The sequence below is a fragment of the Grammomys surdaster genome, unplaced genomic scaffold (genome assembly GCF_004785775.1).
Source record: "Grammomys surdaster isolate TR1022 unplaced genomic scaffold, NIH_TR_1.0 126313, whole genome shotgun sequence".
Classification (NCBI taxonomy): Eukaryota; Metazoa; Chordata; class Mammalia; order Rodentia; family Muridae; genus Grammomys; species Grammomys surdaster.
In genome coordinates this window covers 8,222,500-8,240,420 of record NW_021621113.1, presented here as the reverse complement: position 1 = coordinate 8,240,420, position 17,921 = coordinate 8,222,500, and the positions used below count along the sequence as shown (strand labels likewise).

Here is a 17,921-nt window from a genome sequence, read left to right as displayed (position 1 = left end):
TTTTCTAAAGAAGTACCATAATTTTCCAGTTAATACAAGGTCGTTGGGTGGTTCATTCTCTCTCACCAGAGTGATTCTAGTTTAGAAAACAGTCTTCCTTTCCTCCCCCGGGAGCTTAAATCCAGAGTCTGGGCGTCTTATGGTGTACAAGCACTTTTGAGGTACAGCCCCAACCCCTTCCTTTCTCTCAGCCTTTAGAAAGAACCCCTCATTCACTCTTAGTCTTTAAAAATTGTTTAAATCTCCTGGGTGTGATGAGGATTTTGTGTGGTATAAGGAGCCGTTGGCCTGCGGGTTAGATAGCCAAATATTCTTTTCTAGACTAAGTACCCTTTCCTGTGTGAATTTTAGTTTCAAAAGCAGAGCAGGTGTAGGTTCATTAAGGTAAATTGGTAAGACTCCTGGCAGTGGGAGGGGCTGTAAGGGAGGAGTACCCTCACTGTCTTTCTTTTTTGCCTGGTGGCTGGGATCACACTAAGGTGTCTTACCAAACAAGTGCTCTGGTGCTGAGCATCATCCCGACCCCCTAGTGCTCCACTCACTGAGACTTCCTAGCTTCTCCGGTAGGTTCTCTTGGGAAAAGCTCAAGATTTGAAACTGGTTACCCAAGGTTTTTTAAATTATTACTGTTATTTTATGTGTATGAGTTGTGCATGTGTGCAAACATGCATGTTCCCATGTCTGGTATGCATGTATACCATCAGGGCAAAAAAAAATTTTTTAATGTACAAGTGGGGGTGAGGCATGTGCAGTTGATTGTAAGTGCTCTAGGAGGCCAGAGGCATAAGATGCCATGGGACAGATGTCACCTGTGTTTGTGAGCCACCAGTGTGGTGCTGGGAGCCAAACTCATCTCCTACAAGAGCAGAGGCCACTGAACCAGGCCTCCAGTCCCTAGAGGGCAACTTAATTGTTTGTGTTTTTGAGTGTTGATTCTTCTCTTCTACCTTGTTGATGAGGCAGGGTCTCCCTGCCCTCTGCTGTTATGGTGTGTATTCCACGCTAGGTGGCCCACAAACTTTCAGGTCAGTTCCGCATCCTCACCTCCCACCATGCTGTTGGAGTACTGGGTACAAGTATGTACCGCTGCTTCCAGATGTTTTTATTGCATGGGCCGTAAAGAGTGGTGCAGGGTTCTTCCTAGCCCCGTAGAACTAGTTTTTGAAGCTTTCCATGTTTAAATTTTAGGTAAAATTTTTCATGTGAAGAGTCTGACCCATTCTTGTACTGTTAAAACAATGTTCTTTTTATTGTGTGAGTTTTTTTTTTCTTCTTCTTTGCTTTATTTTTAGTGACAAAACATAAAGGTACTGAGAAAAGAGAGTCACCTTCTCCAGCACCCAAGCCTAGAAAAGTGGAGTTGTCTGAGTCTGGTAAGTTGTAATGATTTTCTAGAGATTGGGTTTTTATTTTTCCTACCATATGTGATTATTCCCTGGGGTTGGAGATTCATTGGCACCACAGCAGGGAAGAGCTGAAAGTGACGTCACCCAGACTCTGAGGTTGCCAGCTCCAGCATTTTAGTGTGCTCTGTTTGGTTATTTCGTTCATCTGAACCTCATTCTTTTTCTTCTGTATTTGGACATAATTTTGGGTTTTGACATCTAGCTGGGATGTTTGCAGAATTTGTGTCTCCCTGACTGACCTGTAGTAGCTGAGCTGTGTGCCTGTTGTGTTCTGTCATGTCACATTACCTGTGTGTAACTAAAGAAACACTTTCTAAACACATCCATCTTTCAGAAGAAGACAAAGGCAGCAAAATGGCCGCTGCTGATTCTGTGCAGCAGAGGCGGCAGTACAGGCGACAGAACCAGCAGTCTTCATCTGGTATGGATAACAAGCAAATCCTCTTCACTCTCACACCTGTGGTAACCCCAGCACTGGGAGGCTGAGGCAGGAGAGTTCCTGTAGAGTATGAGGCCAGTATGGGCTACATAGTGAGAGTCCCCAGAACAGCAAACCTGTAATACTATCGTTCAGAAGGTGGAGGCAGGAAGTTCAGAAAATCTGAGAAAAGCTACATAAAACCCTAGGTTCCCCCTCCTCCCCTTTTAAAATTTTATGCGTTTTCATATTTTACTTGCATGCATGTCTTCACCATGTTTATGTCTGGTCCCCAAGGAGACCAGAAGACAGGGCATCAGATCCAGTGAGAATCTGGGATTATAGACCTTATGAGCCACGGTGTGGGTACTGGGAATTGAACTGGGACTTCTGGAAGAACAGCCAACTCCTTTAACTACTGAGGGTCTGAGTCTTTGCCTTCCTTCCTGGGTTGTGTTTGGGCCATAGGTCTTAGTTGGGCACTGGGTATCTCTTTCTTGTTTTAAGCCCTTAAGTCTTCCTTTTAAATTGCTGTATTGTTAGGAAGGCATAAATCTGGCTAGGAGTGTATGGCTTTGTACAGCTTTATTCCCAACATTATTAAATATAAGGTAATTGGACCTAAGTGATGGTAGCACACACCTTTGATCCTACCACTTGGGAGACAAAGGCAGGCGGATCTCTTGAGTTTGAGCCCATCCTAGTCTACAGAGCGAGTTCCAGGACAGCCAAGGCTACACAGAAAAACCCTGCCTCAAACAGACAAAACAAAGGGTAATTGACCTAGAGTACAATACTAAAGCAGAAAATAAAATTGAAAGACTAATCTATTCCCCAGTATTTGAGTGTACTCTTAAGCGTTTCTGCAGGTTTGTTCTATATAAGTAGGAGTCTGTGGTTTAGAAGATCATACTAGTTATTATGAATCTCCTTCATTTATTACTAATAGCTATGTGGATGTTTTTATTTTTGTTTGGCCTTACTATGTAGTTGTGGCTAGCCTAGAACTCACTATAGGTCTTATTGTTAGATGAAAAAGAAAGGGTACAGAAGCCTAATGTTTAAGCCCAAGGCTCTCTGTTCTTGTGTTACTTATTTGGGTTTTGTGTGGATTTGGTTTGGTTTGGGGGTTTTAAGAAAGGGTCCCATGTAGCCCAGTCTTGCCTTGAACTTGCTGTGTACGCAAAAATGACTTTATACTTGTAGTCTTTTTGACTTCACCTCTTAAGTGTTGAGAGTCCAGCATTGCACTGCTGTACCTGGCTTATGCAGTACTGGGGGTGGATTCCCAGGGTCTCTCTCATGTGTGCTTAAAGCAAGCTCTCTACTGACAGCTACATCCCTGTCCCTCAGTTATACTTGTGATTATTATAGTAGTAACTCAGGGCCTTCTCATGCCAGCCATATGCTTTAAGCTGAACTACACTGTCAGCCCTTAGACTCTTTTGAAGCCTTGCTTTGTTAATTGGGAAAATTTCACTAGAGTTTTGTTTTATTTTGTTGCTGAGGCTGATGTTAAACTCAGATCCTCCTTCCTCCACCTCCTTGTTATCAGATATGCACATGCACCACCAACTCCCTGGATTTCTTTCCCAACAGGTCCATGCAGACCTCAGTACTCTTGAGATATACTACTCGTCTCATGTTTGCTGGTTTTCTGTTGGGTGTGAGCTGTTGACTGTCACTAAAATTATACTGATTAGATTGTCCTGATGGTACTGAGAATTGAATCCATGGCTTCATGCCATACTAGGTAAAATGCTACGTCATTGAGTCTTAACCTCTAAGTGACATTTTCCCCAGTGCTGAGTGTAGAACCCAGGACCTTGAGCATGCAGTGTAAGGGGTACAGGGGTACAGGGGCCAGAGAGAGTGGCGGGGGAGGGAGGGAGGGGGGAGTGAGTGTGTGTGTGTGTGTGTGTGTGTGTGTGTGTGTGTGATATTTTGTTGTTGTTCTTTGCTCTGTGATTACAGACTCTGGCTCCTCTTCCACCTCAGAAGATGAGCGGCCCAAGAGATCCCATGTGAAGAATGGTGAGGTAGGCAGGCGGCGGAGACATTCCCCTTCTCGGAGTGCCTCTCCATCACCTCGAAAGCGCCAAAAAGAGACTTCCCCTCGGTAACAGTCTTCATTAATGGTTTTGACTGATCTGTGGTCGGGTTGAAACTGTAATTTATAGCTTGGGCCCCAAAATTATTTTAGATTCTTAATGGGCAGATTCTTCATGTCAAAACATAGAGGCGATGGTTGGGTTTGGGCTTCTGGTTAGTTTGGTTTTTCTTGCTGTTGGTAGTTAACATTAAAACTAGGCAAGTTTTGAGTGACTGCCTTATTTATGCATGAATGGAGGAATTAAATCGTAGCATTAATTCCAGACATTTTGAAGCTTTAAAAACTCCCACAAGAAGGATTTAACTTGCACGAGTGGAATCTTGACATTTGTTTTTCTCCACTGCTCTCAGGATGCAGATGGGAAAGCGATGGCAGTCGCCAGTCACTAAAAGGTTGGTTAGACACTGTTTGCAAACTAGGGTTACACACCAAGTTTACTTAGCTTTCTGTTGTGGTGACTGTCCCCATTTTACAGACACATTATGTCAGTGGAGAAAATTGCTTTGGTGTGTGTTTGTGTTTTTACCATGTCAGATGGATGATACACAGAGCTACGTGAGGAGTGACTTTAGATCCTTTTCTAATCTGCTCATTCCAGGTCCTTAGACTCAGTGGGGAGTAACATGTTTATAAAGTTTTCGTTGTATTTTTATTTGTCATGGATATGTGTGAGTGCACACATGCCACAGTGCACCTCTTGGAGGTCAGAGGACACTTGCAGGAACTGGTTCTCTGTGTTCACATGTGGGTCCTGAGAATCAAACTTGCTCAGTGGCAAGTGCCTTTATCTGCTGAGCTTATCATCTCTGGCTTTCTCCCTCTACCCCCATTTGTTGGATCTTTGCGGTTTTGAGACAGGGTTTTTCTTTTTTCTTTTTTTTTCTTTTTCTTTTTTTTTTGGTTTGGTTTTTTGGTTTTTCGAGACAGGGTTTCTCTGTGTAGCCCTGGCTGTCCTGGAACTCACTTTGTAGACCAGGCAGCCCTCGAACTCAGAAATCCGCCTGCCTCTGCCTCCCAAGTGCTGGGATTAAAGGCGTGCACCACCACTGCCCGGCAAGACAGGGTTTTTCATGTGTGGTCCTGGCTGTCCTGGAAATTACTGTGTAGATCACGCTGCCTTCAAACACAGAGATCCACCTACCTCTGTCTTCTGGGTGCTGGGATTAAAGGTTTGTGCCATCATCATCTGGCTCAGTGACATATATTAGGGAGGGTAAAATTAGGTATAATACTATTTATGTAAAGAGTTAATATGAAGTACCTACTAATTTGACATCACCAGCAAACCTAAATCCAGTCTGGTGGGAAAGTAAATGTAGTAGTGAACTCTGAGGAGTCACGGCCTGTTACTCTTTAGAAACGGAGCCAGGCTCACAGTGTCAGCCCTGGCTGAGCGAGGAGCCAGGACTATTTACATTGACTTCTTTTTTTCTCATTGTGTGTCAAGGGTGACAAACTGGCTTAACTTTCATTTAAGTCTTTGTGAGGTTGCTTCTAGTTTGTTGATGTACAGTACTTGGTATGTGAATTGTGTTACAGGTTTATTGTAGAATTACCCCAGCATGGCTCTAGTACTTAAGACAGCTTTGTGGTTTAGAGTATTGGCAGGTGTGACATCCAGTCCCTTTTCGGTGGTGGGGATATATTTCTTAGAGATGAGACCATAAAGGTTGGAGATACAGCTCTGAGATAGAGCATTCACCTAGCGTGTGCAGTCCCTCTGTTCTGCCCTCAGTCTCTGTGCTGCAGAGGAGGGGCAGCTCTAAGTCAGGGCTTCCAGATTTGGGTCTTAAAACATTTGGTGTCTGTTAACATTAAAATGTTTCTGAAAGAATCAAAGTCAACTGGAAAGCCTTTTCAAAGCACAGCTTGGCTGAACTTAGCCCTGACGTGGTTCACATAGTCTCAGATAAGTTTCCCAACTGATTATTATGTGTAGCCCAACTAAAAATAAGTGTTCTGGTGACAGTTTTGCGTTTCTTCTCTTTCTCTGTTGAGTAGTTTATGTCATAACCAAATATGTAATTTTGTCTGAAACTAACATCACAAAACTGTCTTTTACTCATACCAAAAGCAAAACATAAATAATGTTCCTGCTCTGGATTAGTTAACCACTGGAAATATGCTTCCTTGGGGGGGCTTAAATTGTAAGTGTCACTGACTTGAGGATAACTCTGGTTTCTTGTTTAGTAGTAGAAGGAGGAGAAGTCCCTCCCCACCTCCTGCCAGAAGGCGACGATCTCCTTCTCCAGCCCCTCCTCCTCCTCCCCCACCTCCTCCTCGGCGGCGCAGGTCTCCCACCCCACCACCTCGACGAAGGTACTGTGTCCAGTTGACTCGTGGTAACTCTGAGTCTTTATCATGGAAGTTGCTTCATAAGAGACATTGCATCTCTGGTTGTAAAAGGTCACATAAATGTGAGCTCCTTTATGGGACACAGAAATCTGTAGAAACAGAAAATAGGGCAGGGATGATGCCAGCTTCTAATCCCAGTACTCAGGAAGCAGAGGCAGGCAGATCTTTGAATTCAAGTCCATTCTGGTGTACAGAGGGAGTTCAAGCTCGGAAGGAAGGAAAGGGAGGGAGGGAAGGAGGGAGGAAACGAAAAAAGAAAATGGGAGCCACGTGTATTTGCTCAGAATCTAAGCTCTCGAAAGGCTGAGGCAGGGAGATTTTGAGTTGGAGGTCAGCCTGGGTTATAGACACTAAACCCTGCCCAACAAACAAATGGGAGAAGTAAGTAGATGAGTATCTAGGGTGAGGGGGAATGTCCAAACCATCCCATTGTGCACATTAACCATTGCACTGACCCGTTGGCATTGTGTGCATCACAAAAGCCTTGATGCTCCTACCAATTACGTAGGACCCTATTCTGACAAGTGCTAGCAGTTCCAATCAAAAGGATATTCCATGAAGGGAGAGGTTAGAACTCTTCAGAAAATGTCAGCCATGTGCTATGTGTATCAGCACACAGTTGTAGCCTAAATTATATCGCGAGTTCCAGGTCAGCTGATGTGTTTTATGTGTGTGGGTGAATCCATAGCAAGCACTCACTGTAGAATGAGCCTTTTGTTTCAGTTCTTGTTTAATAAGATCTTAGTATATATAGCAGTCTGGCCTCAAATTTAAGGCTGTCTCAGATACTGGGATCAAAAATTGGATCCACTGTGCCTGCCAGAGTTATTAGATAATTACCTAGTTCTATTTTACCACTTAGCCTGAAGATTGGCTTGTTGTAAACCCAGATCTGAGCAGAATTTTTTGTTGAAAATCCAAACACAAATTGTACAATTTCCCTAAATGTTGTATTATGTTGTCATTCCTATAGAACATAACGAGGTTTTGTCACCCTGAACAGAAAAACCAGATAGGGGTTTTAGAAATGTCTTTGCCTGACACTGAACTTACACTAAATGTGGTCCTTTGAGACAAAGTGAAGACTGGGCAATCTGTTGAAAGCTTTCTCAGTCAACTAGGAGGCTAGCTCAAAGGAGACAACATCACATAAAAGCTTAGTTTGTTTTGTGTGTAGAGTGTTTTGTCTGCATGTGGATGTGCACTGTGTGCACCATGGAAGCCGGAAAATGGCATTGGACCTCCCTTACGTGTGAGTTAGAGCCTTTTGTGAGCTACCACGTGGTGCTCAGTACCAGAGCCAGCTCCTCCACAGGTCAGCAGACGCTCTCGGGAGTTGAGCCATATAGACGCAATGGCAGCACATATGTTTAATTCCAGGCATGTCGATCTCTCTGAGGTTGAGGCCAGTCTTGTCTACAGAGCAAGATCCAGGACAGCCAGGGCTACACAGAGAAACTCTTGTTTCAAAAAAAAAAAAAAAACACCAAAAAGAGAGGTTGGGGGGGCAGTCTCTCTAGCTCCTGTCACAGAGAACTCTGTAAAGCAGACTTTTTGAGTTGTTAACAACTGGCAACAGCTGATGATCACAGTTACTACAACACAGTGTGAGGTTCTCTTCTGAAACACTACTTTGTTTTATATAATTATATGAATTGTCTTGGATTGATGGATTTAAATTGTTTCTGAAATTTGCAACTTTCTCCATTAAACACAGCACAGTCTGTCAGTCATGGTGTTATGTGTGTTACCTTGAAATATGTCTCCTGTCATAGTACTAGCTACAGGACAGTTATGACTAGTTCTTTCTTTTTAATTAATTTTCCTGGTTCTGGATTGGCTAGCAAGATAGTTCAGTGGGTGAAAGTGCTTGCCGTAAAACTACAGTGACCTAAGTTTGATTCCAGAGTCTACATAAAGGTGGGTAGAGAGGATCGGTTGCACAAAGATGTCCAGCTTGGACTTACGTGATGTGTGTTCGTGCACAAGCTAATAGGAATAACAGGGTTTGATTTTGGGATGGGGGTTCTGTCCACTTCATCTTAATGGTGCATTGTTTTTTTTCTAGGACCCCGTCTCCTCCCCCACGCCGCCGCTCACCATCTCCAAGAAGATACTCTCCTCCCATCCAGAGGAGATACTCTCCTTCCCCACCTCCAAAGAGGAGAACCGCCTCGCCCCCGCCCCCACCCAAGCGAAGGGCATCACCATCTCCACCACCAAAGCGCCGGGTCTCTCACTCCCCACCTCCTAAACAAAGAAGCCCCCCAGTCACCAAGAGACGCTCTCCCTCTTTGTCTTCAAAGCATAGGAAAGGGTCTTCCCCAGGCCGTTCCACACGGGAGGCCCGGTCACCACAACCAAACAAAAGGCATTCGCCCTCACCACGGCCTCGAGCTCCTCAGACCTCAAGCCCTCCCCCTGCTCGAAGAGGAGCTTCAGCGTCGCCCCAAGGAAGACAGTCCCCGTCTCCAAGTACTAGGCCTATTAGGAGAGTCTCCAGGACTCCGGAGCCCAAAAAGATAAAAAAGTAAAAATGCCTGATGCTTTTTTGTTGTTGTTAGGAATACGTAGTTGTATAACATGTAGAATCTTTTCTCTTGTTAAACAGAAATAATATGCAATAATATGGTAGTGGCACACTTAATCTTAGCACTAGGGAGGCAGAGAGAGCAGCAGATATCTGAGTTCAAGGCCAGCCATGGCTACACAGAGAAACCCTGTCTCAAAAAGCCAATAATAATAATCAAACTTTAGGTACTATTCACATTTTCTTACTTTGGACCTAGCTTCTTGTAGCATAAATTACAGAGGGCTTTACTTGGTTCTTAGCATCAGGTATTTGAGAGATGTTTCTGAGTCTCAGGTGAAATGGGCTTCCTTTTTTTCTCTTTATTATTTTATGTAAATGGGTATTTTGCCTGTGTGTATATCTGTATACTTCTTGTGGGCGGTGTCACAGAGGCCAAAGCAAGTGTCAGTTCCCTTGAAATGATAGTTGTAGTTAACCGAGCCATCTCTCCAGCCCCTGACAAGCGCATGAGACTGCTACAGAGCAAGCTTTAGGAAACTAAGGAGCTGATGTCACTAGTGTGCTACTGGATGGCCCGTAGTGTCGTCAGGAAAGTGTCAGAGTTATAGGGCGTGAGTGACCCTGGAGAAGACTTGGGTGACAGAAGGCTTAAAGTGTGTGTCCTCCTTGGGGTGTCTGTTCTCAGCTGTGCCTTTTTTCCCTCTGTCTAGGGCTGCATCACCAAGCCCTCAGTCCGTAAGAAGGGTTTCCTCTTCCAGATCTGTCTCTGGATCTCCTGAGCCAACGGCTAAAAAGCCTCCAGCACCTCCCTCTCCTGTGCAGTCTCAGTCACCCTCCACAAACTGGTCACCTGCAGTACCAGCCAAAAAGGCTAAAAGCCCAACACCAAGCCCGTCCCCTGCCAGGGTAAGTACCTACTTGGTTTTCAACCTCTTTTATAAATTAGTCAGCTGGGGATGGTGGCAGGTACTTAACACAATCCCAGGTCTCAGTGGGCAGAAGCAGGGTCAGGTGTTAAAGACAAGCCTCAGCCTTGGGCTTGTGAATACCTCATAAAAACCAGTTTGTAGGTGAAATTTTAAATTTTTTTTTTTTGGGGGGGGAGTTCGAGACAGGGTTTCTCTGTGTAGCCCTGGCTGTCCTGGAACTCACTCTGTAGACCAGGCTGGCCTCAAACTCAGAAATCCGTCTACCTCTGCCTCCCAAGCACTGGGATTAAAGGCATGTGCAACCACCGCCTGGCATGAAATTTTTAAAAAAGTAGAAATTTAAAAACCAGTGTTGGGCTGGAGAGATGGCTCAGTGGTTAAGAGCACTGCCTGCACTTCCCGAGGTCCTGAGTTCAAATCCCAGCAACCACATGGTGGCTCACAACCATCTGTAATGAGATCTGGTGCCCTCTTGTGGGGTGTCTGAAGACAGCTACAGTGTATTCATATATAATAAATAAATAAATCTTTAAAAAAAAAAAGTTTAAAAAAAAAAAAAAAAAAAAACCAGTGTTGTGGCATATGCCTTTAATCCTAAGCATTCTGGAGGCAGAAGCAGGCTTAGTTCAAGGCTACCCTGGGCTATACAGTCTCAAAACAATAAAATTACAAGTTAGATTCAGCTAAAATAATTTATATAAATTTAGTATAAAGACAGTATCTAGTGTATCGTGGTTCAGTTAAATCTACGAAAGTGATTAATGGCTGGGCAGTGGTGGCGCACGCCTTTAATCCCAGCACTTGGGAGGCAGAGGCAGGCGGATTTCTGAGTTCGAGGCCAGCCTGGTCTACAGAGTGAGTTCCAGGACAGCCAGGGCTACACAGAGAAACCCTGTCTCGAAAAACCAAAAAAAAAAAGAAAGAAAGAAAGTGAGTAATTAATGTTCAATAGAAACTGTCCTTTGAACTGGGATTTGAGTCTCTTTTCTAGTCTATTGGAGCAAAACCTGCTGCGCATACTCATTGAATGGCATTGGCCAGTCAGCAGTACCACAGTTGGCTTCTGTTGTAGATGACTTTGCTTGGCTGTAGGTCATTTGTCTTTGGAGCGTGCTGGTGGCAGTTTGACTGACCCATGGTGTTCAGTAGATGCAGAGATAGGTTTGAGTGTCTTACTTAGATGAGGGCTTATGAAGAGGTTGCCATGTTGTAATGGAGTATCTGAGCTAATAAGATGGCTCAGTGAATTCAGGCACCTGCCTTCAAGCCTGAAAACCCGAGTTCAGTCCCCAGGACGCACGTGGTAGATGGAAAGGGCTAACTCCTGTAAGAGGAACATCTCTGTAGAGGAGTGAGACACTCCACTCCCACTCTTAAAGTGTGTGTGGTTCAGTTTGTGCTCATGGCACTGCGAGTTGAGATCTTGCTGTGTTAGCTAAGGTTGTGAGAGGTTTATAATTGACCCTCATTGAACGCTCATGTTGAAGAGCTGGAGGCAGGTTGTATTAGCTCCGGACCCACTCACACCCTGAAGCTGGAAACGACTTAGAGTTAGTAAGGAAACTGTCAAGTTAGCCAGTATTGAGACTCTCCAACTGATTGTGGGCAGACCCTAGCTTTAATGTGTGTCTCTCTTCTCTTGAGAATGCCCTTGTTGGTGGCAGTTGTCTTTGCACTCCTGTGAAACATGCATTTGTTTAAGATTTCCTCGAGCCAAAAAATAGGATTTTAATCAACTCAATTTCACTGTTTCTGGGTTTCTAGAATTCTGATCAAGAAGGAGGTGGAAAGAAAAAGAAGAAGAAGAAGGACAAGAAACACAAGAAGGATAAGAAGCACAAGAAGCACAAAAAACACAAGAAGGAGAAGGCTGTGGCCGTAACCACCCCAGCCCCTACAGCCCCTGCAGCTGTTTCTGCTGCCGCCACCACATCAGCACAGGAAGAGCCTGCAGCAGCACCAGAGCCCAGGAAGGTATTCACACCACCTCTGCCTACTGTCTGAGAAGTGGCTGTGCTTTTTCTAGCAACTGCCTGTTTCTCTGTAGTATTTTGATGTTTCTTGTTAACTGCCGTAATCAAGAAGAGTACAAATACCTTCAAAAAAACTTAATACTGGAATGTCTCAACTTTTTAAAACTACTTTCAAGGGACAGAGCACAGTGCCTTTTGCTTTGGATTGAGCATGTATGCTACTGCTTAGCCACACCCCCAAATACACACAATAAGTGCAATAAGAAAACTTCACATAAGGGACAAAAATGGGGACATCCCCAAGTAACTGATCACAACAGGATCTGTGTGCTCACCCATCGGTGTGTGTGTAGAGGCCATCAGTGTCTGTCTCTCTTTCTCTCATATTTTTATTGCACTTGACAAAATCAGGGCAGTGTGCATAGTTGATTCCTTAGGGTGGGCTACAAGTTGTCAGGGTTGGGCCAGCTCCCTAAGCCACCTGGCCTAGTGCTCACTGTGGGAGACAGGCTGCTGGGCCACAGCTAGAGCAGCTCCTCAGCACTGCCGCCTGCAGGTTGCTGCCACCTGGGGAGCCCAGCTCAGGTCCTCATATGCATAGCAAGCTCAGCTGAGGGCTTTCCTTATTGACATGCTCGAGGCTCTGGATTTGATCCCCTGGCTCCAATAAATTGGGTGTGCTGGTCTGCATGCCAGTGAGCCCAGGTCTTGGGAAGTTGACACAAAAGGATCAGAAGCTGAGGGTGGATCTTGGCACCATAACAAATTCTAAGCAAGCTTAGGCTACAAAGCAATCCTGCCTCAAGAGCTCTGGGTGGTCTTGTATGTGCAGGGCTCTGCTCTGTACTTGGTATCTCCCATTGTGTCTCAAGACTTAATATTTGCCTGGTTTGGGTTGGTTTTTCAGGAGACTGAGAGTGAAGCTGAAGATGACAACCTTGATGACTTAGAGAGGCACCTGAGGGAGAAGGCCCTGCGATCCATGCGGAAGGCTCAAGTGTCCCCACAGTCCTAAGTGGACATGTTTGTTACGTTGTAAATTTTATTTGGTTTGTACTCAATTCAGTTTCAAAATTTCTAAAATGTGTTCGAGCTTTAGACTATAACATTTGTTGTAATAATTGCTAGGTTGAAGTTCACCATGTTTTAAAAAGGGGGGCATGGATTTACATTGCAAAGGTGTCCACAGTGTATTAGTGACATTCTTCCATTGACATTTAGAGTGAAATATTTTAAGCCAAAAAAAAAAATCTCTTTTTTAAAAAAGGGGGTTTGAATATTGTTGGCATTCTTGTGGTTCCTTTAAATGCCCTTGCCTCTCCCAAGAGGTTGGGGTTTTTTTGTTTTTGTTTTCTTTCTTTCTTTTTTTTTTTTTTCTTCCCCCCCTCCCTTTTCTCTTGAGTCTTAGCACCCATGTAAATTATGCTTCCAACCTTGTATAGGTTTGTAAGCTCACCCAGAAGTGAGACCACTGATGAAGTACCACAGAGGTTTGAGTTTGAGTGAATGTTTGTTCACTCTGTTGCCTGTGGAGTCTGCTGTGGCAGGATGGCAGGATCCCAGCTCTAGAGCTGACTGTAGGCAGTTCTGCCGGGCTGCCCCAGGGATAGTTCCTAAGCTGACTTGGAACTCTGGGTTTTCTCCTTGAAGTTGCGTTGTTTTGTCCCCCCTTTTCATCCTCTTTTGTAAAGGCAATTGACTAGACCCAGGAAGGACCTTCAAGTACATACATTTGTTTTTTGAAACTTGGTGGCTCCCATTCATGGTTTTCCTCACTCTTCCAATTGGTGCCCACAACTGAAGAGCTGTGTACTTGGCAGGCTGGAAGGGCCTGGACAGTGTCTTGGTTTCACTTGTTTTATTTTATTTTATTTTTTAACTAAAGCTATATAAAGCTTGTGGATTAAACAGAATAAATTTCTAAATTTAAGAACATTGCCACTCACTTTTATTCACCTGACAGGGGGAGAGGCATGCAGAAAAAATAAAAAGTAATGGAACAGGCTCTCCCTTCCTTCTTTAACAATTAACTGCAAAGACTGCAAGGGAAAGTGTGGTTGGTGTGTTCTTGGAACATGAAAAGCCGATGAGGCCTGTTCACCAGGAAAAGCAGACGCTGGTTAAGGCAGGGCATGGTGTCTGTGCGCTCGCTCCACTGTGGAGGACCGGGCACACAGAGGTGGACTTGAAGAGGGACATGAGCCCGGGTTTGTGAAGGAAACCGGAGGTCTGTGCTGAGTATTGGAGGTGTGGGTAAATTTGGTTGTGATTTCTGACTTTAGATGAAACTAGAATACAAAATGCCCACATGTGAATCTCAGGGAAGCTCAAGGGTGTTTGGTTATTTCTGGCTTTTAACCAAAAGGCGGGGACACTTAAGACTTCAGTTGGGGTCAGGCTTGACTCCAGAAAGACCTGCACATGTACCAGCTCAGAGGAGAAGGGAAGGGGTAATAGGTGAAAGATTGTGGGAGCGAGTGACCAGGTAATTTCAGGAAGAGGAACTCAAGGAATTGATTCTATATGTTTCTTTTTTAAAAGATTTTATTTTATTTATATGACAAGTAGCTGTCTTCAGACACACCAGAAGAGGGCATCAGATCTCATTACAGATGATCACGAGCCACCTTGTGAGTGCTGGGATTTGAACTCAGGACCTCTGGAAGAGCAGTTAGTGCTCTTAACCACTGAACCATTTCTCCAGCCCTACATTTTTTTTTTTTATAATCTCCAACATTTATCCCAAAGTTGCACGTAAAAGGACAGCTTTCTTACTAATATTTTTCTTTTTCTGTAAATGAATTAATACATTTTTATTGACTTTAATCAAAAAAAAAAGAATCTGGGGCTGGGCTGGAAAGGTGACTCAGCAGTTGGAGGCATTGCTGCTCTTCCAGAGGACCCTAGTTCAATTCCCAGCACCCATATGGCAGCTCTTAGTTGAACTACAGTTCTGGAGGGTCGGAAACCCTCACACAGACATACATGGAGGCAAAACACCAATGCATGTGAAATATATATATATATAAATCTGGGGCCTTTGGTAGAACATTCCTTTAATCCCAGCACTTGGGGCAGAGGCAGGTTTATCTCTTCAATTCAAGTCTAACCTGGTCAACAGAGTAAGTTCCAGAACAGTCAGGGCTACACAGAGAAAACTTGTCTCAAAAAAAAACTAGCTAAATAAAAAGACATAAGGACTGGAGAAATGGCTCTGTGGTTAAGAGCACTGACTGCTCTTCCAGAGGTCCTGAGTTCAATTCCCAGCAACCACATGGTGGCTCACAACCATCTGTAGTGGGATCTGATGCCCTCTTCTGGTGTGTCTGAAGAGAGCAATGATGTACCTAAGATAAATCATTTTTTAAAAAATAAAAAGACAAGCAGTGATACGCTGGTTTTACATGGAGTATCTACAGTGAGTAATAAGGAAACAAGGTACTCAGTGGAGACAGTCCTGGAGGACTCCAGAACTGGGACTTGTGCAGAGCACTCCATGTGTTAACAGGTGGAAGCTGAACCTGGAGGACACAGGAGAAGCAGTATTCCAGCTTCTAGAATGCGGACTCCCAGTATAAAGCAGTGACCACCACTGGAGTATTTGCCTCTGGTTAGCCCGACATTTGGAGCATGTGTGACTGACCCCTACAACTCATGAGCCTGATGTACAGCAGTCCTTGGCTATACAGCTAGTTGAAGCTGTTTAGAGACTAACCCAGGCTACCCAAGACCCTATCTCAAAAATGGAGCCAGAGGTGTTAGCACATGTCTATAACTACAGCACTTAGGAAACAGCAGGAGGGCCATCCCTCAGCTATAGTTACCTACACAAGGCCACACCAGCAAGACCAGTCAGGCTCTCGTCCCAACCGTTACTGCCTGAGCCTGTGTTGGAGGCAGCTCTTGGGTCAAGCGCATTGTTACAAGTCTTTAAAGCTTCTTAACCCATTTCTGAACACAGAAATTACTAGAATTTGGATTTTTGTTTAGCATCATTTCCATAATGTCTTCATAAAGTAAGCAGCGAGTCGTTAGCGTCGACTGTAAAGTGTCACAGGTACACTACTTCGCAGCCATACTCTGAGACTATATTCCAGCCCAGTGTGAGTGGGAAGCCAGCCTGATCTACCCAGCAAGTTCCAGGCCAGTCAGCGGTATAATGATCTCAAATGATCCCATTATCAAGTGGTACATTTTAACAAAATCGAAACAAAATTTCTTTGATACTGGCCTGATAGAAACCGGGGCTTTTCCATTTTGTTTCCTGAGCCCAGCTGCCCTCAGGTTTGTCCACTGGGTGGCACCTAATCCCTACTTGGCCACAGAGTGAGCTGACATACTGTGGAGTCCTAAGACTCCATTATCTTTCCTTTTTATGTTAATATTTTAGGCAGGATCTCACGTAGCCCAGGCTGAGCATAAGCTTGCTGCCCAGCCAAGGATGACCTTGAATTCAGTTCCTGCATGTGTGTGTGCTGCACACCTCTCAGGAAACTTCCTTCTTCCTTTCCCTACACTCTCACCTTAACTTTGCCCTGAAAGCAGGAGGTCCTTCTCCCCAGGTTTCCAGATGAACTGGCTGTTGAACTTCACCCAGCTCTACCCAGTTCTCTGCAGTTCATAGCTGAGGAAACTCACTACTTGAGAAATTCACTGAGTGGATTTGAGTTCTGTCCATCAAATCCAGAGCCCACCCACCCCTCCCTTTAAGCCTTGGTTCCAACCCACATTAGGTGGCAGAAGTATCTGAGTGTTCTGCCATCTAAGTCTCAGGGTTGGATGCAGCTATTGCCAGAGCCTGTGACTGGCCAAGAGAGGCCATCATAGAGGGCTTTGTGGACTGAGGAGCTCTCTCACTTCTGCAGGCTGGAGGAGGACACGCTTCCCAGGACAGCATACTGAAGGCAGACAGATTGGCAGCAGTTCTTGCCAGAAAGTGTTTCCCTCTGAGGCTAAAGTCAGTATGAGAGGGAGTCAAAACCTAGAGCCTGGGGTGCTTATTGGCTAGTTAATTTTGGTTTTGTTTTGAGACAAGATCTTACTATCTAGCTGGCTGGCCTAAAGCTATGTAGACCAGACTGGACTTGAACTAACAGAAAGATATGCCTGCCTCAGCCTCTAAAGAGTGTGTGTGAGGGGGGTGGGGGAGAGGGAAGGAGAGGAAAGAGACGGATGTTTTGCTTGAATGCATATATGCATGTTTGCACCTCGTGTGCGAGTACCCTCAAAGGCCTTAGGATCCCCTAGGACAAGAGTTATAGATGGTTGCCCAAGGTTGCTGGGGATTAAACCCCAGTCCTCTGGGAAGAGCAGCCATTGCTGTCAACCACTGAGCCATCTCAGCACGCCCTATTGGGTTTTTTGTTTTTGTTTGTTTTGTCTTGTTTTGTTTTTTGAGACATGGTTTCTCTATGTAGCTTTGGTTGGACAGGAAATCAGCATGTAAACCTGGCTGCCCTTCGACTCAGATATCTTACATGCCTCTGTCTCCAAGAGCTGGGATTAAGTAAATCATGTGCCTCCCGCCTAGCAGTGTTATTTATTCTTATTATTGTTGAGTGCATTTACATCAGTGTATGCTGTGTGCATATGCATTTATGTGTGCCACCATGCCCACTCGGAGGTTGGAGAATAGCTTCACAAAGTGCGTTCTCTCCACTTTATATCAAGTCTGTAGTTGGAACTCAAGGGTAAGGTTTCTTCTCTTGCAAGTGCTCACTTGCTGTTTATCTTTTGGGGCGGTTGTTTTTGTTTTATTTGTTTTGCTGGGACAGGGTCTCATTATGTAGCCCTGACTATCTTGCTGTCTAGATCAGGCTGGCCTCAAACTCAGAGATCCTTCTGCTTCTGCCTCCCTAGTTAGTGCTGGGATCAAAGGTGTGTGTCACCATGCTGGACCTTTGTCTTTTTGAGTCAGGGTCTGATTTAGGGTGGCCCCAAATGCATGGGATCCTCCTGCTTCCACCTGATGTTGGGATTACAAACGTACTACTGTGACTGGCTTATGTGTTGTTGGATCTTGAACCCAGGGCTTCCTTCATGCTGAGCTGCCTCCCCAACATCCAAGAACAGATTTTAACATAGCTCTAACCACAGAGTTGAGAGTAGAAACAGAGATAGAGATGGGGTGGGGGCAGGGCAAGGCAGGGGAGGGAGGGAAGGAGGGAGGGAGGGAGGGAGGGAGGGAAGGAGAG

At 44.8% G+C, this 17,921-nt stretch overlaps 1 protein-coding gene across 13 annotated transcripts in view; it reads left to right on the top strand.

Moving 5' to 3' along the window:
- Srrm1 (serine and arginine repetitive matrix 1) overlaps window positions 1–13,668 on the top strand; it is a 32,567-nt gene extending 18,899 nt beyond the window's left edge. For 3 of the 13 annotated variants that reach the window (XM_028759586.1, XM_028759582.1, XM_028759591.1), the window contains 9 exons: window positions 1,293–1,373; window positions 1,741–1,827; window positions 3,799–3,943; window positions 4,288–4,329; window positions 6,128–6,256; window positions 8,361–8,822; window positions 9,536–9,731; window positions 11,519–11,728; window positions 12,635–13,668. In XM_028759586.1, the coding sequence (XP_028615419.1) occupies window positions 1,293–1,373; window positions 1,741–1,827; window positions 3,799–3,943; window positions 4,288–4,329; window positions 6,128–6,256; window positions 8,361–8,822; window positions 9,536–9,731; window positions 11,519–11,728; window positions 12,635–12,742 (1,460 nt within the window). In that variant the 3' untranslated portion in view covers window positions 12,743–13,668. The remainder of the gene's footprint in view (window positions 1–1,292; window positions 1,374–1,740; window positions 1,828–3,798; window positions 3,944–4,287; window positions 4,330–6,127; window positions 6,257–8,360; window positions 8,823–9,535; window positions 9,732–11,518; window positions 11,729–12,634) is intronic. The other 10 variants (XM_028759584.1, XM_028759592.1, XM_028759588.1 and 7 more) reach the window with 7 other exon arrangements.
- Window positions 13,669–17,921: the final 4,253 nt, after the last annotated feature.